Here is a 25981-nt window from a genome sequence, read left to right on the forward strand (position 1 = left end):
CAGATATCTATTTCACAGGCAAATGTTGCATATTTTCAACTTTCCATTACACTCTTGTTAGCTCTCAGTGCAGAATACACTCTCCCTTAAAGGTACAGTCCACGCCTTCAACTTCATAACACTTCATATGCATGCCTTATACTTGTCGGGGTAGCTGCTGGCACATGCACTACTACAGTACTGTGCCATACACACTCATGTTCTATCCCACTCTCTTGACATTTCCCTTTTGCTGTTTCCTTCAGCTGAGAGTCTTTCCGCTGTGCTGAAGTGTCACTTTACAATCACAAGCTGTTTGCCTGACTCTGCCCGTTAAAGTACTAACTGTGGGAGAAAAGCTGCTGCTAATGTACTGAAGTGCCACCTGAGGGGCTGGCTGTGCTGCCTTGCCAGAGTTGGAGGTGTGTAAATAACTCACACTTCTAGCCCTGAAGGAAGTTAAAAGTAGGAAGAGGCAAGACCACTGTATGATCTGAAACTTGCAGCATTGTTGAACCAGGAGCCAGTGTAGCACTGGGTATTTGTACCAGGTCATGAAAGGTGGCATGAATTAGGATATAGACAAAATTTTAAATGAGCTTACTTTGTAGAATGTGCTAGAGGGTTGACTAGCTTAGAGTGCATTCAAGAAAGTGCATTTAGAGGTAGCAAGACAATGGATAAGGATTTCATCATCAGACAGCTGAAGTGACAATGAAGATAATGAGTTACAAAGTGGGGAAACAGTTTTCCTTTGTCCTAGGGTTGCCTGATTATCTATATATAAATGTTATAAATGCAAACAATCTGGTTCAACCTCAGATTTTGGCCTGGTGAGTGAATGCTTTTAGGAGTGGGGAACAGAGTTTGTGTTTGGGAACCAAAGACCATAGGTTTGATTTTCCCATATTTAGATTGGATTAGATTACTTACAGTGTGGAAACAGGCCCTTCGTTCCAACAAGTCCACACCCACCTGCCGAAGCGCAACCCACCCATACCCCTACATTTACCCCTTACCTAACACTACGGGCAATTTAGCATGGCCAATTCACCTGACCCGCACATCTTTGGACTGTGGGAGGAAACCGGAGCACCCGGAGGAAACCCACACAGACACGGGGAGAACGTGCAAACTCCACACAGTCAGTCGCCTGAGTCGGGAATTGAACCCGGGTCTCAGGCGCTGTGAGACAGCAATGCTAACCACTGTGCCACCGTGCCGCCCAGAGGGAGCTAATTGCTGCTGAATGTCAGCCAAGCAGGCTGACATGTTGGAAACAATGCAGGGGTCAAGAGGGAATGGTGAAGTCGAACTGGGTGTTATAAATGCAAATATGTAATTTAGTGGATGTTTTCGGATGACACTGCCATGAGGTTGTATGGGAATGAGCAACAGGAGATGGCTAAAGCTAGATCATTGAGGCATCCTCGAGGAGTGGGCAGAGAAGCCATGGCAAGAGCTTCAGATCACTGGTTAGATCAGAGTAAATCTAGGTAAGTGCAGTTGGCTATCGCTGGTCGAGGAAGGTGATTGATGTGCTTTCAGGAAAATGTTTTATTTTTGTCTGACTTTACTTCACGTTGCAACATGTAAACTAATGTTGAATATCTGATTTAGTTTCTCTTCTGCAAAAACCACACCCAAAAGAGAACTTCTAGACAGCAATTGAGCATTTACATTTCGTACTTGTTCTCGACTTCCTGTTAAGACAAATTTGAAGAAGTTAAATGTTGATTAAATGGAAGGATATGCATTGGCTTTTACTAGCTTTTGCGTGTTTTATATGTTGGCTTTACAGTTTATTACAGATAGCTTTGGATAAATTAAATTGCTTATAAAACCAAGATGAATGACTTACATTGAAATACCCGTCAGCACTGGAAAAATATCTCTGAGCACTCTCCATTTTTGTTGATCTAATTTCTAATTGGAAGGAGGTGAATAAGAATAGATTTAAGAAACACAGCAGCAACGAGCATTGTTTAATATGCTTTTGTGAAAGTACAACATGAATTTCTAAAGACACTGATGGAAGTTACTAGGTGCTTTGTTTAACTCCGATCTATTTGTGTCTGAAACCAGCTTAATTAAATAACAAGTTGCTCATGAGGTGAGAACATTGCTTCTAAGACATAAATGGATTATATATGTGCAAGATCCAATTTAAAATCAGTCTCTCAACGTTAGTGTGCTATAAAAATATGAAGGTTGTAAATTTTCATTGAAACAATATGTTCACATTGGCTTATTTTAATCTTGTTTCAAGTAACTGACGAGCATCCATAAATTCACAAATGTAGGTGGTTGCTTGTTGCTGAAGTAATAGATCATGTGTTTAATCTGTGAGTATGTAAGTGACCTACACTGGAATTTTTAAAAAATACCCTCAGTTGCCGAACCATGAGATGTCTCCCCTGAAAGTGTAATGGCCGGACTCTTAATTTCTAATCAATCATTTTCAGAAGAGAAGGATTTTGGAATAATAGACATAATTCTAAATTCTAACCCATTTCCCAACGAACTTCAGGTACTTTGGATATCATTGTAGTAGATTTTCAAACCTCCAGAATACAGTCTGTAGTAAAATAAAATGGAAAAGAAAGCTGACCATTATTATGTATTCTGACAGATTTGTCTACCTGAAAGCAATTAGTAGACTGGATGGCAGCATTTTGACTTGAGACTATTTATAAATGTGCTTGACAGTATGTGTCATGAACAGTCTTGCATAATTTGAATTTTTTCACTGAACACGTGCCTTAATATTCCTTGAAACTTTGTTTTGAACAGGGTTTGTCCTTATTATTTATCTCGAGCTCTGAAGCAGAATGCTGAAATAATCTTCATGCCCTACAACTATTTACTTGATCCAAAGGTAAGGGTGAAGAGCGTTTTTGTAATGTCTTTATCATTTGTAATGGGTTACCATGCTACAGTGTTTTGATACAATTCAGAATCTGAGATTTTAATTTGTTAAATATTTATACTGTGATACAAGCTAGCATACTTTTTAGGTCATGATTCTTTATTTTATTTTGTGAGTGAAAAACAAACTTTAACATTATTTCTGAGTCCATTCTATGCAGTACATTCACCAGAACATCTTTTTAAAAAATCATTTTAAGTTATACTTCAGGAGCAATTTTATATTTAAATATACCAACATCAAAAATTAGATACTTATTATGAATTAAGCAACAATATTAACGAATTATAATAATTTAGTCTAAATGCTAAGATTTCAATATGCAATAATACACCTGTAGTCCAGATATCTGTACTTGGCCCCCTCCTGTATATCTGTATACTGCCTCTCAGCAACAAAAACACTACTACTTTTCAGATATATGTTCATGACACCCAGCTCTATCTTACCATTCTTCTCTTGAACCTCCACTGTTAATAAATTATTAGCCTGCTTATTTGATGTCCAGTACTTGAGAAAAGCTGAAGCTATTGTTTTCCAGTTGTGGTCCAAACTCTGTGTCTCCTCACGACTCCAAACAACAGTCTGAGATTAAATTAGTCGGTGTGCAGTCTTGGTGTCACATTTACTCTGAGATGGGCTTCCAAATGCAGTCAAACTGTGATTAGAGCAGACTGTTTACACCTTTGTAACATCAACCAACTTCATCCCACCACAGCAGGTGATGTTGGTAGCCTCCTAGAAAATGCTTCATTCCCATTGGACCAATTGGACATGCATTGTCAATGACCATCATGGTGCCTGTCACTGAAGAACTGCCCCGAAGTCTTTGTCTCTCAAGAGGACAGACGGAAGAACAACATTCTGGAGGGTGACTGTAATGTGTGGATGTGAGTGAGCAATAAAATCAGAGAGAATATAGGATTTTTTTTTGCTCAGACAGGGGCTTGAGGCACCTGCAAAAAAAGGAATCTGTATACCGGCAAGGTTGTTTTGAGGAGAGCCAGGACACACAGTGGGGCTTGCCATTTGAAAATTATGTCACTCCCCTATTGTGACTTCCTGAGGCCTCTGATCCTTGGTGCATTATCACCACACTGCAGGGGCTGTAATTCTGCGGACTTCCATGGGCCACTACATCTGTATTTGTTTTTTGAAGAGGTTTTATCTTCCTTTTGCCCTAAGGAGAGGTCACCTTGCTGTAGCAGGACGAGCAGCAAATGGAGAGAAACCCAGAGATCAGCCTTCCCAGGTCTCTTCTCCATTCCATTGGTTGCAGTACTCAATAATCCATATACAACACACGGTGGGTCTGCTTAACTAGAGATCCTGCTCAAGATAGGGCTTATTGATGCGACCCTCATTCAGATGTGCCCTTGATATCAAGGGTAAGTCAGTCACAGCTTATCTCTGGAATTGTACATGCTCTTTGTACACGTGTAACCAAAGGTTATGGTGAGGTCAGGAGCTGAGTGAACCTTGCCGAGCCAAACCGGAGTGTCATTGAGCAGGTCATTGTTAAGCAAATACCCCTTCCATCACTTTACTAGTGGGGTGGTAACTGGCTGGGCTGCATCTATCCTGCTTTTGATGTGCAGGACGTAGATGGGCAATTCTTCACATTTCCACCTTCACCCTTCACATGCCTGATGAAGGGCTTTTGCCCAAACTATTGACTCTCCTGCTCCTTGGATGCTACCTGTCCTGCTGTGCTTTTCTAGCTCCACACATTTTGGCCGAATTATCCACATTGTCGGGTAGATGCCAGTGTTGGAGCTGTACTGAAACAGCTTTGCGAGTGAGTTCTACAGCACAATTGCTGGAATGTTGTCAGGCCCTATAGCTGTTGTGGTCTCCAGTGCCTTATGCCTTTCCTTCATATCATGCAGAATGAATTGAATTGGCTGAGAGCTGGCATGCATAATGTTCATGTCCTCCAGGAGAAGTCGAGATGGATTATCCATTTGACATTTCTGGTTGAAGATATGTCCTTGATATTGATGGTAGTAAATCTCAGCTCATCTCTGAAATTAAGCTTTTTTTTTTGTCCATGTTTGAACCCGACTTTGTCTTTTGCACTGATGTACTGGGCTGCCCCAATATTGAGTTTGGGTGCGATCATGGATTCTGTTTCTTGGACTGTGTTGTTTAATTGTCCACTACCTTTCTCAACTGGGATGGGACAGGACTGCAGAAGTATCTTCCAAGTGACTTTGTCTCCACAAGGACTGTGAGGTGGTCATCTGTAATGGTTAGTATTATGGACAGATGCATTTGTGGCAGGCAGATTAGTGGGGGTGAGGTCAACTATGTTTTTCCCTCATACTGGTTCCTTCACCACCTGCAGTTGACCCAGTTCCAGTAGCTGTTCCCTTAGGACTGGCTCAGTATGTACTGATGAGCCACTCTTGGTGATGGACATTGAAGTCCTACACCCAGAGTATATTCAGTACCCTTGCCACCCCTGGTGCTTCTGCCAAATGGTGTTCAATGTGAAAGAACAATGATTCATTAACAGAGAAAGGGATGGTATGTGACAATTGCCAAGAGGTTTCTTTGCCCACATTTGACCTGATGTCTGAGCATTCCTGGGGTCCACAGTCGATGTTGACTCCCAGAGTAATGTCCTCCCAACTCCTTACCACTGTGCTGCCACCTCCCTGTGTTATTCCTGTTGCTGGAACAAGGCGTACAGAGTGGTAGTGATGATGTCTGGAATACTGTAAGTAACGATTCCATGGGAGATGGCTGTCTCAACTTTGCTATTAGCTCTGATTGTTATTGAGGAGGATTTAGCAGTATCAGTGAGGCAGAGCTTTCTAGGGCCTAGACAATGCCATGCAATCTGTCCAGTTTAGTTCCTTTAGTTTTATTTTAGATATTTTTAGCAATTTTGATGCAATTGAATGTCTTGTTAGGCAATTTCAGAGGACATTGAAGAGTCAACCATATCACTGTGTGTCTGGAGTCACATGTATGGCAGACCAGAAAAGGATGGCAGATTACTTTAGATTAGATTCCCTACAGTGTGGAAACAGGCCCTTCAGCCCAACAGATCCACACCGACCCTCTGACTAATGCACCTAATTGACAATTTAAGCATGGCCAATTCATCTAACCTACACATCTTTGGACTGTGGGAGGAAACTGGAGCACCCAGAGGAAACCCACAGACACAGGGAGAATGTTCAAACTCCACACAGGCAGTCACCCGAGGTTGGAATCGAACCCGGGACCTTGGTGTTGTGAGGCAACAGTGCTAACCACTGAGCCACCGTGCTGCCCATATGTTATTGAACCAGATAGGTTTTTATTACAATTGACAATGGTTTCATGGTTATTAGTAGACTTCCTTAATTCCAGATTGTTTTTTGTAAAATTCAAATTCCATCATTGCCATGGAATTTAACCTGGGTCTCGGGATCACTAGTCCAGTGACAATGCCTTTACAGCGTAATATTCTGCCAACCTTCCTGACTGGCCAAAGGACCAGTGGCCAGATGCTGAAGCTGTCTCAGGTATCCAGGCAGAGCCAGCTGAACTGAAGTCTTCAGCAGGCTGTGAGGAAAGTCTCCTCAATGTGTCTGCACCATGTCTCTTTGAGCATGTTCAGTTCACAAACCTTGTCAGCCCTTAAATTATTAAAACGTCCAAGAAATATTTTTATATAAGTAAAACTGCTGAGCCTTCAACTCTCTTGTTATAGCACTTAAACCTATAAAATTACTCCCATCAAAATTGGTTTTCTTACTGATCCATCACCATAAAATTTGGGTGTGTTCTCAAAATCATACATTTTCAGAGGCCGAGAACACCAATCAAAGACAGTTTCATTGCTAAAACTGAGTTAGGTTGTGAGATTGCCTTGAGACACTCACGCAAATCTTTGACCTCCAAAACAGAACTCTGCTGAATACCATTGGAAACCCCAGAAGCTTTATGCGTTCACTTCTGTTTTTGCAAGTTTCTAAGCTTTTTGAGAGGCCTGTTGTCCACCTTCCTTGATAAGTAGATCTGTTTGATCAGTTGATTTCATAATTAACCATTCATAGATGAACAAATTTGTCTAACTAGATCATAGATCTATTCTATCAATGTAAGATTTTGGAATTGGCTTAGTTACCAAGTCATTATTGAACTAACTGTTTAACTTACGTTTTCTCTTAGAGTCGCAGAACTCACAATCTAGATCTACGTGGCACTGTAGTGATTTTTGATGAAGCACACAATGTGGTGGGTATTTGGTTGTGGTAAAATTGTTTTGTTTGATATTAATTCTTAAATATTGACATTTTGTTTTAAAATTAGAAATTAAATTTCATAATAAAGACTTCAGAAATCTTTGCAGAACTGTAAAAGTACAGTGAAGGATTATGTATTGTATCAACCAAGCATAAGGTTGTTCTCATAAAGAATTCTTGGATTGTGTATCTGCATGTATTTAGCTTAATATTTAATTTGAACAATGCAATTTGAAAAGTAACTAGCAGCAAAGCTTCACCTTTAACCAATTTTAAGACTATTTTATTGCAAAACATGATATATTCTTGAGTAAAAATATACATTTTGTCCGTAAGTTTGTTTCATGGATAATACAGATTGAAGAATAACAGACACTTATGAAGATAAAATTCAGTTCAACCCTTTACACTGACATTGCAGGCCTATCTCTTGCAGTTGAAGTGTTGGTTGTCTGGAGTAAAGGGTTGAAGTTCAAGAGTTCAGCTGCAATGGCTTCTACCTGAATATGTTGTGGAGGTACTGGTGTTGGACTATGTTGGACAAAGTCAGAGGTCACACGCCACCAGGTTATAGTCCAACAGGTTTATTTGAAATCACAGGATTTCGGAACACTGCTCCTTCATCAGGTGAAGTCTGACTTGGCTATTATTTCACCTGACAAAGGAGGAGTGCTCCAAAAGCCTGTGATTCCAAATAAACCTGTTGGACTGTAACCTGGTGTTGTGTGACTTATGACTTTCTACCTGAATAGTTAGAGTTTCCCTTTCTAAGTGGATTCGTTAAATAGCATTGGGTAACAATTAAGGATCCATTCTCCTCACTGGTTCAGTTGGTACAATGCTTGAAAACTGCCTATGTTTATTTAAAGCACAGTGTAAATGAGGAAGAGGAATGGTGAGGATAGATTCTTGTGTGTTGCCAGAGCTAACGGTGAAAGAAGAGCAGTTAGCCTGCTATGATCAGAAATGCAAAAGTGTAAGTGTGAGGACAGTTCCACTGGGCTGAAACTGGAAGAGATTCTAGAAGTGTTTGTGTGATGGCGTGTTAATGAAGGTGTAAAGTTTACCATTTGTATTACTCGGTAACCGCAAAACTTTCAACACAGTGTCCAACATTAGATGCAATTCTGCGATCGGACAACCTTTGCTAAATGCCTCTATCTGTGGAAGAATTAGACTGACAGCCAATTTAGGACAGTCAGTCAGCTTCACAGTATGGCAACGCTTTATAGCTACATATATTGACACACAGGGCTCTGCTCTTTGCAGAAAGAAAGAGCTCACTTCTCAGGGCAATCAGAGTCAATCTGCTGGGATGAAATTTCAAACAACCCTTGGCAATTAATTGTCAGTAATTGTGCACTGGTGCATTCTCCATGGTAACACCTCTACTAATCAGAGTTCAGTTGTGCTCCTCTCTCACAGTAGAAGGCATTTTCCCTTTATTTTGGTATTTCATACAAATTGACCCGATGAGTGCAAAATGAAAAACTTTGACAAAATGTGCCTTTTTTTTAGCTGTATTCAATTCTGCCCTACCAAATGACTAATTGTAATGCAAACATTAGTATGAAAATTTATGGCTAGATCTCACTTTTATCATAAATATTAGGAATTTCAGAATTTCTGTCTTGCTCTTTTGTCCCCAATCCATTTGATCTCTTTTCCTTCACTCCCTCTCTTAGTATGAGTTTAAAAATGTTAAACTTTTATACAAGAAGAGTGGCTAAGTGGTTAGCACTACTGCCTCACAGCACTAGGGTCCCAGGTTTGATTCCAGCCTCGGGCAACACAGTGTGTGGATGTTTGCACGTTATCTCTATGTCTGCGTGGGTTTCCTCCAGGTGCTCTAGTTTCCTCCCACAATCCAAAGATGTGCAGGTTAGGTAAACTGGCAACAAGCTAAGTTGTCCATGGTATTAGCTGTATTAGTCAGAGGGGGTTGGGTTACTCTTTGGAGGTTGGGTGTGGACTTGTTGGGCAGAAGGGCCTGTTTCCACACTGTAGGGAATCTAATCTAATCTAAAAAGATTGCAAGACTCCACTGGCCCATTTTCTGTGACTATTGTAAGTGAACGCACTGAGTGCATTTGTGTTAAAAAAACAAATTGCTGGAAAAGCTTGGTAGCTCTAACAGCATCTGTGGAGAGAAAGCACAGTTAACATTTCAAGTCCAGTGACTCTTCAGAACTGGTAATAGCTAGGAAAAGATGGTATGTATGCTGATGACTGGGTGGGAGTGGAAAAGGAGTAAGTGGAAACCGTTCAGAGAGAGTAAAAGAAAGTTTAGCAAACAAAGGGATGGTTAATTGTTAACCAAGGAGGGAGAAAAGCTGATAATGGGAACCACGGGTAGGTGAAATTGGGTTTCCTATGCTTAAAGCCACCCATGTCATGACAAGGCCTGAGGTGTGGGGGTGTAAAAGACATTAACGAAAGTGTTCAGATTTTAAAATTGTTGAACTTGATGTGCACTTCCAAATAATTTGCGTTTTTGTTTCCTCGTCATAGGAAAAAATGTGTGAAGAATCTGCTTCATTTGACCTTACTCCTTATGACCTTGCCTCTGGAATTGATGCTGTTAATCGGGTCTTAGAGGATGAAGCAAAGAAGGTTAAACACAACAAGGACGATACAGACTTCAATTTTGAATCAATCAATTCAGGTTTGTTCATTAATGTTTCCAGTCCTTTGCATCAATCGTTCTAACTATACTCGACTGAATCCCTGTGCTTATCAAGAAGAAGGTTTTATCATGTGCTCAAAACTTACAAATGTTTGTGTACCACATTTTTTCTTCTGTTCCTTCTTTCTCATGCTTTCTTTCATATCTGATAATATGGAGGGGTGATCAGTTCAGAAGATATTGCTGCAATTCCTGTAAGTGTCAGCCAGAAATTGAAAGATGACACACCAGTTTGGGCTGATTTACTTTTATTTTCTTTTTTGCTCATTTTCCCTGTGGGAAGGTGTTTTCTAATGCCCTCTCCAGGTTTGAGACCTCAATCTGTAGCATCTAGTCGATGTGAACGCATCAACCAATGATTGAGTGTACAGCTTTAAATACGTGTTCTTTTTAAGCAAGGCCATCCTGTTGTGATATAAGTTATGGTCCTATTCCTAAAAATCGCAATTGAAATAACTTTAAGTGAAGCATAGTTTTAGAGTCGCACAACATGGAAACATGTCCTTTAATCCAACCAGTGCATTGCCAAACATGATCCCAAATTAAACTAGTTCCACCTCCCTGCTCCTGGCCAATATCCCTCCAGAAATTTCCTGTTCATGTACCTAACCCAATGCCTTTTAACTGTTGTAATTGTACCCACATCCACCACTTCCTCGGGAAGTTCATTCCACGCATTCACCACCCTCTGTGTAAAGCAAAGAAAAAAATTACTCCTCACGTCTTTTTAAATCTCTCTCCTCTCACCTTGAAAATGTGTCCCCTAGTCTCTGAAGCTCCCATTCTAGGGAAAAGGCACCTATCTATACCCTTCATGATTTTATAAATCTCTATAACTGGTGTTAGATCCTGTAGACTGGCTGAATTTCTGCACTGATACATGAAATAACTGTTAAAGTAAAATGCTTTTTTCTTTTATATTTTAAAATGCAACTTTCTACTTGGAGAACTTTCTGTATTGTATTCTCCGAGAGTGGCATTGGAGGTGCCACTGCTGGGGTCTCCACTGGTGGGAGGGGGAGCTTTTGCTTATCAGTCTCTGGGCCGCCAGCTGGTACAAGTCGCTTGTTTCTGACCATATCCTGGCAGTGGTCTGATTGTTTTGGTCATTGGCCTCCACAGTGCCCCTTGCTGCTGGCTGCCACCTATTGGGGTCTGCTCAGGCCGATGCCCTGAGAACCAGCACCTCGTGGCTGGCTGCAGGGTCTTGACCAAGCTCCCCTTCCCATCAGCCAGCTGGGTCATTTGCGGCTGGGAAGGATGGCTTCTCCCCACAATCAACCCCCAACCCTCGCTCCCTTGCCTGCCTTATGCTCTCTCTCATTCTGAGGCTGCAGAGCATCTGTGATGGATTGTGGCTCTTGGCCAACATGACCTAACATTCTGTAGAAGTGTTACTGCACCCAAAACATGTACCTCTGCTTTCTGTGTTCACAGATGCTGCCAGACCTGCTGAGTTCCACCAGCAGATGTTGCAGGGGTGGGTGGGTGGGGGGGGGGGAAGTGGTTGTGAGTGCTGGTGGTGGTGGCTGGACCTGGGGTTGGATGCAGAGACCTATTCCATGCCACCATTTCGCTGGTCAGGGACTTAGAGCCCGGGGCACAGTGGTTGCGAGGTGTGGCACATTGTTGTGTCCAGCAGGTCACAGAGTCATGGAGATATACAGCACAGAAACAGACCCTTCGTCCAAATTGTCCATGCCGACCAAATACATCAACTATTCTAGTCCCATTTGCTAGCACTTGGCACATATACTTCCTATTCATATACCCATTTAGCCTCCACCACTTTCTCTAGCCGCTCATTCCAACATGCAGCACCCTCTGCGTGAAAAAGTTGTCCTTAGGTCCCTTTTTAAATCTTTCCTGTCTCACCTTAAACCTATGGTGTCTAGTTCTGGACTCCCCCAACCCCAAGGAAAATATTTTGTCTGTTTATCCTCTCCCCACCCCTCACGATTTTATAAACCTCTATACAGTCACCTCTTAGCCTTCAATGCTCTAGGGAAAACAGCCCAGTCTATTCAGCCTGTCCCTATAGCTCAAACTCTTCAACCTTGGCAACATCCTTGTAAATCTTTTCTGAACCCTTTCAAGTTTCACAACATCCTTCCAATAGGAAGCAGACCAGAATTGCGCACAATATTCCAAAAGTGGCGTAACCAATTTCCTGTACAGCTGCAACATGACCTCTCAATTCCTATAGGAGAAAGTGAGGTCTGCAGATCCTGTTCCTTGGATGCTGCCTGACCTGCTGCGCTTTTCCAGCAACACATTTTCAGCTCTCAATTCCTTTACTCAATACTCTGACCAATAAAGGAAAGCATACCGAATACCTTCTTCATTATCCTGTCTACCTGCAACTCTACTTTCAAGGAGCTATGAAATTGCACTCAGAGGTCTCTTTGTTCAGAAACACTTCCCAGCACCTTACCAGTACATGTATAAGCCCTGCTCTGATTTGTCTTTATAAAATACAGCACTTCACACTTAGCTAAATTAAGTTTCATCAGCCACTCATTGGCCCAAGACCCTGTTGCACTCTGAGATAACCTCCTTTGCTGTCCACTACATCTCCAGTTTTGGTGTCTTCTACAAACTTACTAACCATACCTCTTATGTTCACATCCAAATCATTTGTATAAATAGTGAAAAGCAGTAGACCTGGTACCGTTTCTTGTGGCACTCCATTGGTCACAGGCCTCCAGTCTGAAAGGTAAAGCTTTACCATCCCGCTCTGTCTTCTACTTTCAAGCCAGTCCTGTATCCAATTGGCTAGTTGACCCTGTATTCTGTGAGATCCAGCCTTGCTAACCAGCCTATCATGAGGAAGCTTGTCAAATGTCTTCCTGAAGTTCATATAGATCACGTCCACCACTCTGCCCTCGTAAATCCTCTTCATTACTTCTTCAAAAAAAAAATCAAGTTGGTGAGACATGATTTTCCACACACAAAGCCATGTTGACTGTCCCTAATCGGTCCTTGCCTTTCCAAATAAAACCTTTCAGAGGATGCTATCAGGGGCAACTGCAGCATGGCTAGGGCTGTGTGCCAGCTCCAGTGAGTGATCTGAGGACACCATGGGTTGCAGTGTGTCCTGTGGTAGATCACAAGTTGGGAGAATGGGTACAGGAGCAGCCTTCAGTTTGAGAGAAGGCGAGGTTGCCCCAAAACGCTACTAAACTGATGAGGTAGAAGATTAAACAACTTGAAAGCAAATCTGTCCAAGCTGAATGAGATTTAAGATCCCTCTAACTTAAAGTTAAAGCAAAGGTGTGTTCAAAGGGACATCAGAATACTTGTATTTTTAATTCCTGCTACATCTGTTTAGATACGTGACCAAAACACTATAGAATATACAAACTACCTTTCATAAAGTGGCGAACTCTTTTGAAGAAGTTTAAACATGAATCCAGTTTAAACTCCTTTTCAAACGCTGTTTCCAGGTTAGGAGTTTGTGCTTTGTTACAGCTAGTATGGTTCTGTGTTTTCTTCTAAACAAAGTAGCTTGCTAGTTTACTGGAATCACAGTCCGACGAGGGAATTTTCTTTCAACAATGAAATCCCAACCTTTCAGTAACTTGACATTTATGCACAGGAAAAGATGACACTGCAATGTGTGTATTCTTTTTTAAATTTCAGGACTGAAAATGGACTTGAGTGATCTGGCTAAAGTAAAAAGTAAGTTGATTTGGAAGTTCTAAAATTATTTTGTCAATTTAATCATTTCCATGTCAAATGTTCCATAGGCTGCTGGGACAAGATGAGCATAAATACTCGTTAGGTTTATCTACTGCATAGATGGAAATATGTAGTTTAATGTCGGGAGCATCACAATATTCTTTATGGAGAGGGTTGAACGAGAGTAAGATTTAGTCGAATAGATCAAAAGTATCTGAAACAACAAGCATTGAGGAATGTATTTAAATAGTCATTGGATAGATGGAACTTGCTACAAAAAGCGACAGGCTATTGAATATTTTCATGTTGAACATATTGTGACAGCAAAAATACCAAGCCTGTGAGCATTGAACAGTTCATTATGTATGAGAAGAGAGTGCTGACTAGTTGGCGTGAGGACTTTATTTGGTGGTGCTGTTGCCACTGCAAATGCACTAGAGATACTACAACTTTTGTCTAAATTCAAACAAAGCAAGTTGACTTTGGTTAGTCAAGGAATTGCCATGAGGAGTGTACCCAGGAAATATTTGTTCCCCAAGCATTAAGTTCATTGAAAATGGTGTGGTGCATGAACATGTTCCGTTTGCAGGTTAATTCATGTAGCTACCTGCTCTGTGCTGGAGTACAATTCTTCTGCTTATTTCTTCTATTTTCTTACAGGCTTATGCCTGAAACAATAATTCTCCTGTGCCTCCGATGCTGCCTGACCTGTGCTTTTCCAGCACCACACTCTCAACTCTGATCTCCAGCATCTGCAGTCCTCACTTTCTCCTACTTGCTTAATTCCTTGCATGAAGGGAGAAATACTAAATGATGGTAAAATTGCTCACTCAAAGCCAAGTTACTACAGTAATTTGAATGACCAATCATGTGATTGGCAGACTATCTTTCTGGTAGAAACTGAGGACTTCAGTCTCGATGAAGAGCTTATGCCTGAATGTCGATTCTCCTGTTCCTCAGATGCAGCCTGTCTTGCTGTGCTTTCCCAGCGCCACACTCTCAAGACTATCTTTGACTTGACGGCAGCATCCTGTTACTGGAGAATACCTCTCATGTTTAATGTGATACCATGATTGGACAGCACGTGTTAAATAATTCTATTTTTGCTGAAAATTGTTCTCCAATTTAAGATTAGCTGTTGGGCTGACAATGTGGCGCTAAAATAAGCATTTTTCTTCTGCCAGTACTGATGCATTTTTTATTTTTTTGTATGTTTTATCCTTGAAAGAAATTCTACTTGATTTAGAAAGTGCAATAGATGCGATTGAGTTATTACCGAATGGAAGTGGTGTCACCAAACCAGGAAGGTAAGAATGGCTTTTAGCCCCTCTATTTTTAATAATTTCGTACCGCTTTCAGTTTTCAATCACTAATTAGTGATCCAACAAAGATGATGCAGTTCATAGATTCTAAAAGTATAATAGAAGTATAAAATGGGGTACCCTGATTGCTTTGACTTGATGTGAAATGCCAGAAGATTTTGGGTCTAAAGTTTATATAGATTACTGTTCTAATACTTCCTGTTGTCTGCCTGGTACTGCAATTTCTGTATTCATGATTAATGCCACATTCACTATACGTAAAGGTAAATCAACTGCAGATAGGCAGAATATGTATTATGAGGATCAAGTCAATAACTCTGTCATGTTAATGCTTTCCAATGGTAATTATCTTTGTTGGCAGAGACCTTTTCTGCTTTTAGTTTGGACAAAAGATGGCAACCTTGGCACTGCTTTGGAGCACCAGTGAATATTAGTATGGAGCAGTGGGAAATAGTTGGCATTATTATTTATGAAGCACAGGTACAATCTGCTTAACTTACAACATTATGCAGTGCTCTATTTTTAAGCTGCAACAAATAGATGGCTGCAAAATGAAGAGAGATATAGGAAGAAGCTAGTAGCTGTTTTTTTGACTATTTGAAGGAAGGGAGTAAATAGCAAGAAAGTATTTTCAGAATAAATATCAGTTCTGTTTATGCCAGGTTTTCTTTCCCTTTTAATATAAATATGAAATTATGGTCACAGAATTTTTGTCAGAGGCCCAACTTTTGTGCAGCAAATTACTGACTGCCTAACTTCCACTGCCCCTCCACCCCACAAACAAGTCAGAAGGGAAAGCTCGCTACTTGGCTAGATAAGTGCAGTTCCAACAATACTGTAGAAGCTCTACACCAACTAGTACAAGGCTTGATTTAGCACCCCATTTGCCACCTTCAACATTTGCTCCCTTGGCACCAATGCAGGGTGGCAACCATGTGTACCATCTCCAAAATGCGTTGCAGCAATTCACCTAGGGTCTTTTGACAGCACTTTCCAAACCCATGATCTCCCCCCCCCTCCATGAAAGGACAGAGGAGTAGGTGCGTGAAAGCACTGCCTACACCTCGGCAAAAGCTTCCTCCCCAAGCCATGCACCCTCCAGACTTTGAACCATTGTGCTGTTCCTCACTGTTGTTGGATTAAAATCTTGGAGCTGACTTCCAAACAGCACAGTGTGTATACTGACCTCCCAAAGACAGCGGTCCAAGAAGGCAGTTCGTTACCATCTTCCCCAGGGACAATTAGGGAGTAAATGCTGGCCTAGCCAATGACATGCTCACCCATGAACGGATTAAAATGGCAGAATGTATTGTGCACATTTCTTCCCCATTTGCAATGATCTGTCCACAAATGTTAATTTGATATCTCTTACTGACACTACAAATCATTTCCATTATACAAAACTTGTAAAATGACATGCAAGTTGCCATAGAAGGGCATTGGTGGCCTTTGAATTCAGAACCATGAATGTGCAGGTAAAGCCTGAGAAACCTGCAGCTGTTCTAAGCTGCATTCCCATCCTGCTGTCTGTTTGACTGGATGCTCTTCCAGCTTAAACTGTTTCAGTTCCAGCTCTGTTCCATTCTGATCTGCAAGTTATGTGTTCCCCAATCCCATATGCGAAAGACACAAGGTCTGATGAAGACTGTAGTCTGCCATTTGATGTAATGCATTGGTATAATACCAACGATGTATTACTCTAAGTGAGGTTTAATTGGAACAAGTACATTATTTATTTTAAGTACCAGTACTACTTGTATTTGATGGTTGCTTGTGAGGTACTTTTTCAATCTCGTGGTCATGTGGTATGTTGTGACTATGTAATCAATAGGGAACAATCTCAAATTGCTTTAAATTTTAGAAAGGATCTGGAATCAAGTTGTTCACCAACCTTTTTCAAGAGGCTAGTTTTTTTTACAACAAATCTACAAACAATCACTGATGTGAAAAGACTTGCTGCTCATTCAGCCTGTCTGTCAGAACTATACTGCCTTGTAAAGCATGCAATAAACAAGTCTCAGAGCAACTGAAGAAAAAAATGAAAAATCCAAACCAGTTAAAGAAAATATGGAAAATTGCATCTTCAATCCCTTAGGCAACCACCTAAACTCTAGGTCACCACTTTCACCCTGAGTTCCTGTGGTATCTTAACTTTTAAATTCGGTAATTTGCTGGAAGCAGATCTAGCTCTCAGTGAATCTGAGTTTGCCACAGCCAGCATTACCCTCTTTCAGAGGCTTGATGTTCTCTGGGATTGGCCGTGCCTGTTAATTAATGTAGAAATGTACAGCTTCTGTATAATTGAAAAATCATAAACACCCCAAGTATATTTGCAGAATGTGACACTCAGCTGCAGCTAGCCTTTACTAGTCATTTGCCTCTGCTTCTGTTGGGTATATTTTCCACACAATGTCATTAATGTCTGTATAAATGACCTCTCTGCAGCAGTGCATCTCCTCTGGGTCTTTTAACAAAACAACTGTAGGGAAGAAAATAGTTATATTCTGCACCAGTATCATAATAAGCCTTTCTCATCTAGAATCTTACAATTGCTTTTAATCAGAAAAGCTTAGAGACAATGTGATATTTTATCAGTTTGAAATGAGAATTTGATATCTCCATTCAGATAAATCTGCAGTCAACAATTAGCTATATTTTCAGGCACACCTTTGGTACACTAAATTTAAAAATGACAGATGTAAACTAGAAATATTCAGGACATTGCATTTTCCTACAGTGTTGCTATACCATCAGCTGTCTTACCTGATGGCTCTTGGTTCTAAACAACTCTCAGCTGGCATCATCAAATTCTATTTATAATCTGTTCAGTCAATGAATCTGATATCCAGTGTCACTTTTGATGCTGTGAGTACTCTTCTGTCTCCAAATTGGTATTTCTGGTGAAGAGAGAACTGCAGCCAATGTGGTTAGTATGTGAGCATGTGCAGAGTAGGCCGATCAATTGTTTCTACTGGCGGGTGAGACTAGAACTAGAGGATATAGCCTCAAAATAAGGGGGGAAGCAGATTTGGGACTGAGCTGAGGAGAAACTTCTTCACTCAAAGGTAAATCGATGTAATTTCCTACCCAGTGAAGCAATTGAGGCTACCGCATTGAATGTCTTTAAGGCAAAGATAGATTTTTGACGTTCAAAGAATTAAGGGTTATAGTGAATGGGCATGTACATGGAACTGAGTTCACGAAAAGATCAACCATGATCTTATTGAAGAGCAGAGCAGACTCAACAACAGGCCAGGGGGCTGCCTACTCCTATTTCTTATGTTCTTACCATGACATTAATCAGTATGTAACATTAGATTTGTAATTAGTCCTGCTATTTAGGAGCCTAATGCTCCTTTTTTTTAAAAATCTTGCACAACTGAACATAAGCTGAAAAGAAGAAAGGGCCCCCATCCCCTCCTCTGTCACTGCTATTTAAGGAGGTCATCAATTGCTTTCATGCAAGTTGCTTATTGCTGACCCAGCAGGAATCAATGACAGAAATCGTATATAGTGGTTTCCGAAGTTGTTTAGAGTCTATGCTGGTGGCATATTTTGAAGGACTTTATTTTGATTTCAAACATTTTCTGCATAAATTATTTGCTTCCAGAAAAGTTTTTGTTTCCTCATGGGATCTGAGCATTGTTAGTAAGGCCAAATGCCTAACCCTAATTGACCTCAATAAGGTGTTGCTGAACTGCCACCATCAAATGTGGCTGTTCTGCTACAGGTAAGCTACTTCTCTCAGGGAGGTAATTCAGTAACTATGAAAGAACAGTGTTATAGTTCCAAGGATAGCATGTGGCTAGAGGGGATCTTGTAGAAGCTGGTGTTTCTGTATGTTTGCTGCCTTCGTTTATCTAAATGGTTTGTAATTGGAAGGTCCTGTTGAAAGAAGTTTGGCAAATTGTTGCAATGCATCTAGTCATTGGCACACACTGCAGCCATTCTGTGTCTCAGTGTTGAAGACAGTTAGGAGGTAAGTCCTTGGTCATAAAATTTCCCGGCTCCAACCTATTCTTCTTACCAGAGTATTTGCATAGTTAGCGAAAGTGAGGAGTGTAGATGCTGGATACTCAGAGTTGAAAAGGCAGCACTGGAAAAGCACAGCAGGTCAGGCACCATCCGAGGAGCAGGAAACTTGATGTTTCAGGCATAAACCCTTCATCTGAAATGGTTATGCCTAAAACATCGACTCTCCTGCCCCTTGGATGTTACCTGACCAGCTGTGTTTTGTCAGTGCCGCACTTTTTGACTCAATTTATGTAGTTGGTTTAATGAGGATTCTGGTCAATAGAGTCCACAAGATGTTGGTGGTGAAGGACTTCGTAATAATGTCATTGAATAGCAAGAGGAGACAGATCTTCTCTCGATGGAGATAGTCATTGTCCATCATTTTTGAGGCATGAATGTACCAGTCACATATTCTCTAGACTTGGCTTCATATGGACAGGGACTGCTTCAGTATCTGTGGAATCACAAATGATGTGATTGTTGAACTTTATTCACAAGCATCCCTACTTTAGCTTTACGATGGAAAAAAGGCCATTGATGAAACATGATGTGTAGGTGCTGGTGTTGGATAGGGGTAGACAAAGTTTAAAAATCTCACAGCACCAAGTTATAGTCCACATGAACCTGTTGGATTATAAAACCCAGTGTTGTGTGATTTTTAATATTGATTAAATAGGTGAAGATGGTTGGGCCGAGGACTCTACATCACTCTTAGGGGTGTATGGTATTGTTTTAATTAATGTGAAATGTAAAAAGGGAGTGAGCTGGTTTGTGATGCAGAATGATACCATTAGCATGGGTTTAATTTCTGCATGGGCTGAGGTTACTGTGAAGGTCCTCCTTTTTCGGTCTCATCCTTGCCTGAGGTGTGGCACCTCTCAGGTTAAACCAACACAAATCGTCTCTCGCTCTTGCTCTCTTCGGGAGCAGCCCAACATTGTCTGGACTACACTGCCTTTACTTTTACCTTCTTAATGTGAAATGTTCATTCAATCAATTAAGTCATTGCAATTTTCAAATTCTCACTTGCTAATTTCTCTTGGGCACCTTGATGGCAACATTATTTTCTGCAGTACTCTATCCTATGCTTTGAGAACATTTAATATGTTTAATATTATTGCTGGACTAGTTACTAAGTTACAGTACATAAAGAATGGCAAGGAGTTTTATGTTATATTTATGTATCACACCAGTATCATCTCTTCTTTGCATAAACTTGCTTCATATGCACCCTATGAACAGATGTTCTCTTTCTCTTTTTTTTAAACCTAATTTCTCCTTAAATACATCTATGCTATTTGCCATAACAACTGATTGTTCTTCATTCTCACAACTCTGAAAGTAACAAAAATGTCTTGACCTTGTGACTGTGCTTTGTTGGGAAACTCCTGTGCTTGACTCTGGTATAATCATATTTCAGGGAAACCGGATTGGTGGGTTGTATTTGTATGAAATTATACCAGTTTGACCTTTTCTTGTAACTGAGCTTAGAAGTGGGTGCCAAAACGAATAAAGTATTTATTTTTGAACTCCTTGGCTCAAATAACCAGCCATCTTGACAGAGAAGCAAGGTGATATACCAGAAGCTCTCTGAGGGACACGTGCCCAGAAAGTGCCTTTATCAATGTAAGCACTTGCCCCTTTATTGCAGTGATCTAGTCCTGGGATTTGGCAAATGGTGAAAGGTTGTCCAGATGTGCAGCTGAATGTCCTTCCCTATGGGGCTTATGAATGCAGTCTTATCTGATTATTACATACAATAATTTAATCTCTGGCAGAAAGTTGCACTTTGTCATTTGTTTATTGTTGTTAACTCATGGTTTATTTTAATTAAAGATTAACGCATTTCCTAATATTGAAAGCAGACATACTGCAGATTCTGCAAGTATGAAATAATAGCAGAATGTGCTCGAAGCACTCTGTACGTCAGGCCACATCTGATGGAAAGAAGGTTGAAGACCTAAAGGTGGAAGGTCAATGACGTGAAACATCCTCTCTCTGGTGTGGTGCATAAATATTAACATAAAACTCCTTGCCATTCTTTCTGTACTGCCTGACCTACCTGGCAATATGTCCAGTTTTTAATTGAAGGCATTTCCTAGTTTTCTGGCAGTTGCTATTTGTTTTCCTCTTTAATAATATACTATGATCTTCAATTCCAGCTTCATCTTTGAATTGTTTGCACAAGCTCAAATTACTTTCCAAAACAAGTTTGCAATTTTAGAAGCATTGCAACAGATCATCAATGCTTTGTCAGAGCGTAAGTATTTGATATATTGTGTCTTTTCAATTGCTTGCATCACTTGTAAGTATACAAAATTTTGGATCTTTCCTTACAACTGTCTATCTATCATTTATTGGGTCCAGGCAGCAAAACAGTGAAATTATATAATTTTACCGTAATGTTTTTGCTGTGTGGTGTGTTAAAGTTACCAAAAATATTGGCTCATTTTGGCTCAAAGGAGTGAACTGACGAGTAACACGATTTGAAAATCAGAGGGGGAAGCTGCGGACTTCAGATATCTTTGGAAATAGCAGCATGAGAAATGACTTGGATTAATAATTAAAATGAATTCATGCAGGAGGTCCTTGTATACATTTTAATTCATGTTATTTTCTTCAATGTTTCAGTTATGTATGTGTGAACAGGTGTATTTTGCTCAGCTTGGATGATGAAGATGTATGTTCTTGTGAATTATCTCAACACAGGAATATGCAGTTCTAAAATGGAAAGCCATAACTCTCTAACTTCAAATAATGCTAATCTTGCTAAAGTTGATCTTGTCCAGTGCATGTCCTGTGTGACGTAATCTGGATGCCTCTAAGTTTTTTATGTCATCCTATCATCTGTATGTCCTTGCTTTCCATGCCTGTACTGCTCGTAAGCAACGCTTTTCACTCTACTTAGGTACATGTGACAATAAATCACATCAACTCAATGATGTTAACTGAGTTTTCATTGTTCATTGGCTATGACTAGTTTATCTGCTAACAGTGTTGCTTTAAGGTTTTATTGCCATATCTCTGCATCCCCACCAAAAATTCTTAAGTTATTAGAGCTTGAAATTCAACTAAATTCTTTACTCATTTGTGCATAGGCAGTGGAATATTCACCAATACAAATGGATTACAAAAGGTAGCCGATATTCTTGAGGTAAGATGGTCTTATTAAATTGTAATGTTCTTGTTAACTTTGCAGTGTTTTTAGAGCACGGTATGGTTTTGAATGAAATTGCATCTTTTGCTTTAATAACATAATCTAAAGAATTGGCTCCTTTTTATAATTGATTCATATTTATTGCAAAATATGTGATTGTGCTTGCTTCCAATATGAACTAAATATACAAAGGATGCTGGCAGTATTGTGCCATGATAGTAGTGTCTCTACTCTGTCTGAACAGGTTGATTAAAATAACTACAAAAAGATGTTAATTATAGAAAATGGGCTATAGTCTGCAGCATAGTGATGTGTGCCCCCAGGTTTGTATCTCGGCGAGAGATTTGCATAGCAGAAGTGATGTGTTTTCAGAGTTCCTAAGATAATGTGACAGTGTACCTCCCAGATGTTACCGTGAATGTATTTGTTGTCGTCCACTGGGTGGCAGTATTCCCTCTCAATTCCCTTCCTCAGCATTCACCCCTGTTAACCTTGTGCTGAATGAATTCTGTGTTTGTTGTGGGAGCACTGCCAAACAATGGCTTTCTCCCTGGTCACTGAGTGAGGTCAAAGCTTTATTTGCAAACTCGTCATCCAATCTGACACCAAGTTCAATTTATGGCCTTATCTTCCACAGCAAGCATATTCTCTGTACTATCTGCTATTTTGGCCCTGCCTCAGCCCCTCAATTGCTGAAATCCTCCCCTCTAGTTTTGTGCAGACTAATTCCAATTCCATTATCTGTAAACTTCCAATTTGGCAGCAGAGCTCCCAAATCTCTGCTGCTTGAGGAAAAAGCAAGGTAAATCTTAATTGTAATGTTAAAACAAACCACTATTCAAAAAGAGGATTTGAGATAGTAGGCACAAACCAAGGTACACAAGAACAGCAACAAGAAATGGCATCCAGAGGACAAATTTAAACTGACAACCTGTAATTATTCCACAGAGCTCAAAACCTTGTAAAAGAATATGGCTTTTCAACAATATAACCGACTGTTGTGTGGAATAGTTGGTTGTATTATTGAACAGCCACATCTTTGTACAAACTAAAGCTGTCAGCTGATGTGTGACCTTGAAATTAATGGAATAATTTGAATGCATAATTGGAATTGTCATGGGTGTGACCCATTCCTGTCTGTTTGTTGTGGCCAAGGTTTTGAGTTGTTAAGCGTAACTATAGATTCTCTGTTTAACTTGCTCTCTGCAAGCGTAATTTCCTGTTACCTTTCTCGCTTTGGATGGAGAAGAGAGGGAAAATGGTCACCCCAAATATTGTCACAATTCCCTTTTTAGTCGTGAAGAATATTTGTTATAATAATAAACGCAATGTTTTACATGGCCCTTAAATGGAGGCAAAGGCAGTACTTACTGTTGATATGTGTCTTGAATGGTAATGTCATCAATTAAGTGGAGCCTGTGTATAAAAAGGGAAGTGACAATTGTAAAATGTAACTTTTATTTTCCTTTTGCAAAGGAGACTTGAAGGTTGCTTAAGGCTTTTAAAATCTGGCAAGTCTGATGCAGCGAAATTGTTCATTTGTTACGAAGAGTTCACATGATGTGTCCAGTGAAAGAGATATATTGACAACTGCTAATGCATGTGCAGATCATACAGTATGGTGTCAGTCACAGAAATTGAGTCATACAGAAACGATGACTGAGGGGTCTTGAAGGCGGAATGAAATCTTCAGTCATGGGAAGCAAATGGATAATAGAAAATCAGAAATCATTCAGGAGCAAGGGACGGATACTAGAGCAGGAACAAATTCCTAATTCAGCATTATAGCAGAAAGCTGAGCTCCCAAAAGCACATCCGATACTAGTGCAGAGTTAGACCTGCACAGAATAAGCATTTTCAAAAGTAAAGATGCAAGTTGCTCAAGCTTAAAGTTAGATGATTATCAAAGTATTTGGTCCGGGATTATTGTAGATTTCCACACAACAGGCGAAAAAGAACTGAAGAACTAGGAGCAGGCAGTTCAGCCCCTTGAGCCTGCTGCTCCAGTTAATATGATGAAGGTCTCAACTGTATTGTTCTGCCCAGTCCTGGAACCTATTAACTCTTTAACCCATTACTGATTAAAAATCTATTTTATCTCAAATTTATTCAGTGTCATGACATCCACTGCACACTGGAGTGATGGATTCTCCACATTTGCAAGCCTTTTGAGAGATTGTCCTCAACTCCGTTTTATATCTGCCATCCCTTAGAGTAAAACTATGACCGCTTGTTCTAAGTTGCCCCACAAGGGGAACCATCCACTCTGTGTCTACTTTGTTAATACCCTTTAGCACCTATATACTTAGATTAGATTAGATTACTTACAGTGTGGAAACAGGCCATTCGGCCCAACAAGTCCACACCGACCCGCCGAAGCGCAACCCACCCATACCCCTACATTTACCCCTTACCTAACACTACGGGCAATTTAGCATGGCCAATTCACCTGACTCGCACATCTTTGGACTGTGGGAGGAAACCGGAGCACCCGGAGGAAACCCACGCAGACACGGGGAGAACGTGCAAACTCCACACAGTCAGTCGCCTGAGTCGGGAATTGAACCCGGGTCTCAGGCGCTGTGAGGCAGCAGTGCTAACCACTGTGCCACCGTGCCGCCCACAATACCCCAGTTAGATCTCCTATCATTCTTCTAAAAACCATGGAGCATAGGCCTCAACTGCTCAAACTCTATTCTGTATGACAAGCCTTTCATCTCTGGAGTTAATCTTGTGAACCTTCTCTGAACTGCTTCCAATGCAATGACAACGTTGCTAAAGTAAGTGAACCAAAACTGTATGCAGTCCTCCAGATGTGATCTCCCCATTGCAGCAAATGTCCATACTTTTATATTCCATTCCTTTAGCAGTAAATGTTATTATTGAAGTCCATCAGGATGGTATTAGAGTTGTGTACTGGAGCTAGTGATGAACTTACTGTAGTATTTCCTTTTTGTATTAAATCTGCCTTTTTCAGATTGTTTTCTGCATTGATCCTCCGGAGGGTACTGCAGCACACACCATGGGCCAGAATGTGAGCAAGCACTACAAGGTTTGCTTTGAATTTTGTGTTTTTTTTCTTAAGACTGGTGTTCAAAGAAGACTATTATAGATTTTTACAGCAGAGAACAGCGGGAGCTGGGCGGAAGTGAGGTCGGAGCAGGGAGGCCGTTTGGGAAGGCACGTGATTGTTATTGAAGTAGGTGTGTTGTAAGTTCCAGGTCCTACACAGTAGGGCTTCCCTCCCACCCTCCTCCTAAATGAGAGTCCACAGACTCGCAGCAGGAAGAATGGGAGCATTGATCAGGCGGCCTACAGGGAAGGTGAGTCACCACTTTAAATTTTCAAAAAAGGTTACTTTGACCAGTGGAGCCCTCCATTTCTATTCCAGCAGCAGGAAGAGCGGGAGCTCTAACCATGAGGGACTCTCATGTGTCGTTAAGGTAAGGCTTTATATTTCTAATGTATCGTGTGATTAGAAGTTTAATTGGTTAATTGAATGAAACTGTAGCAGAGAAGTACTAGAAATTATTTAATACATAAATTGTAAAAGTTAGTTAAATTATGGCTAGACTGGTGATGTGCTGTAGCCGTATAATGCGGGAGTTGGCTGTGTTGGTTGCTGGAAGAACACTGAATCAGAATTGATGATCTGGAATCTAAGCTTCAAACACTGCGGCATGTCCGGGAGGGAAAGAGTTACCTGGACACTTTGTTTTGGGAGGCAGTCACACCTAGTCGATTAAGTAATTCAAATTCAGTAAGGGGTCAGGGACAACAGGGTGTGACTGTCAGTGAAGCAGCTCAGCGGATTCTGAGTTCAGGAGTGGAGGAGCCTCAGCCCTTTACATTGTCCAACAGGTATGAGATTCTTGCACCCCATGGATGAGGGAAAGGGCTGTGGACAGGATAAGCCAGCTGGCACTATGATGCAGAAGACCATTCAAGAGGGGGGGAGCAAAAAGACAAGTA

At 40.7% G+C, this 25981-nt stretch overlaps 1 protein-coding gene across 4 annotated transcripts in view; it reads left to right on the forward strand.

Moving 5' to 3' along the window:
• rtel1 (regulator of telomere elongation helicase 1) overlaps positions 1-25981 on the forward strand; it is a 143906-nt gene that overhangs the window by 32650 nt on the left and 85275 nt on the right. For all 4 annotated transcript variants that reach the window (XM_060836336.1, XM_060836337.1, XM_060836340.1 and 1 more), the window contains exons 8-15: positions 2773-2857; positions 7076-7141; positions 9661-9814; positions 13478-13516; positions 14745-14823; positions 21015-21112; positions 21951-22006; positions 24987-25061. In XM_060836336.1, coding sequence (XP_060692319.1) covers positions 2773-2857; positions 7076-7141; positions 9661-9814; positions 13478-13516; positions 14745-14823; positions 21015-21112; positions 21951-22006; positions 24987-25061 — 652 coding nt within the window. The remainder of the gene's footprint in view (positions 1-2772; positions 2858-7075; positions 7142-9660; positions 9815-13477; positions 13517-14744; positions 14824-21014; positions 21113-21950; positions 22007-24986; positions 25062-25981) is intronic.

Source organism: Hemiscyllium ocellatum, chromosome 15, assembly GCF_020745735.1.
Source record: "Hemiscyllium ocellatum isolate sHemOce1 chromosome 15, sHemOce1.pat.X.cur, whole genome shotgun sequence".
Taxonomy (NCBI): Eukaryota; Metazoa; Chordata; class Chondrichthyes; order Orectolobiformes; family Hemiscylliidae; genus Hemiscyllium; species Hemiscyllium ocellatum.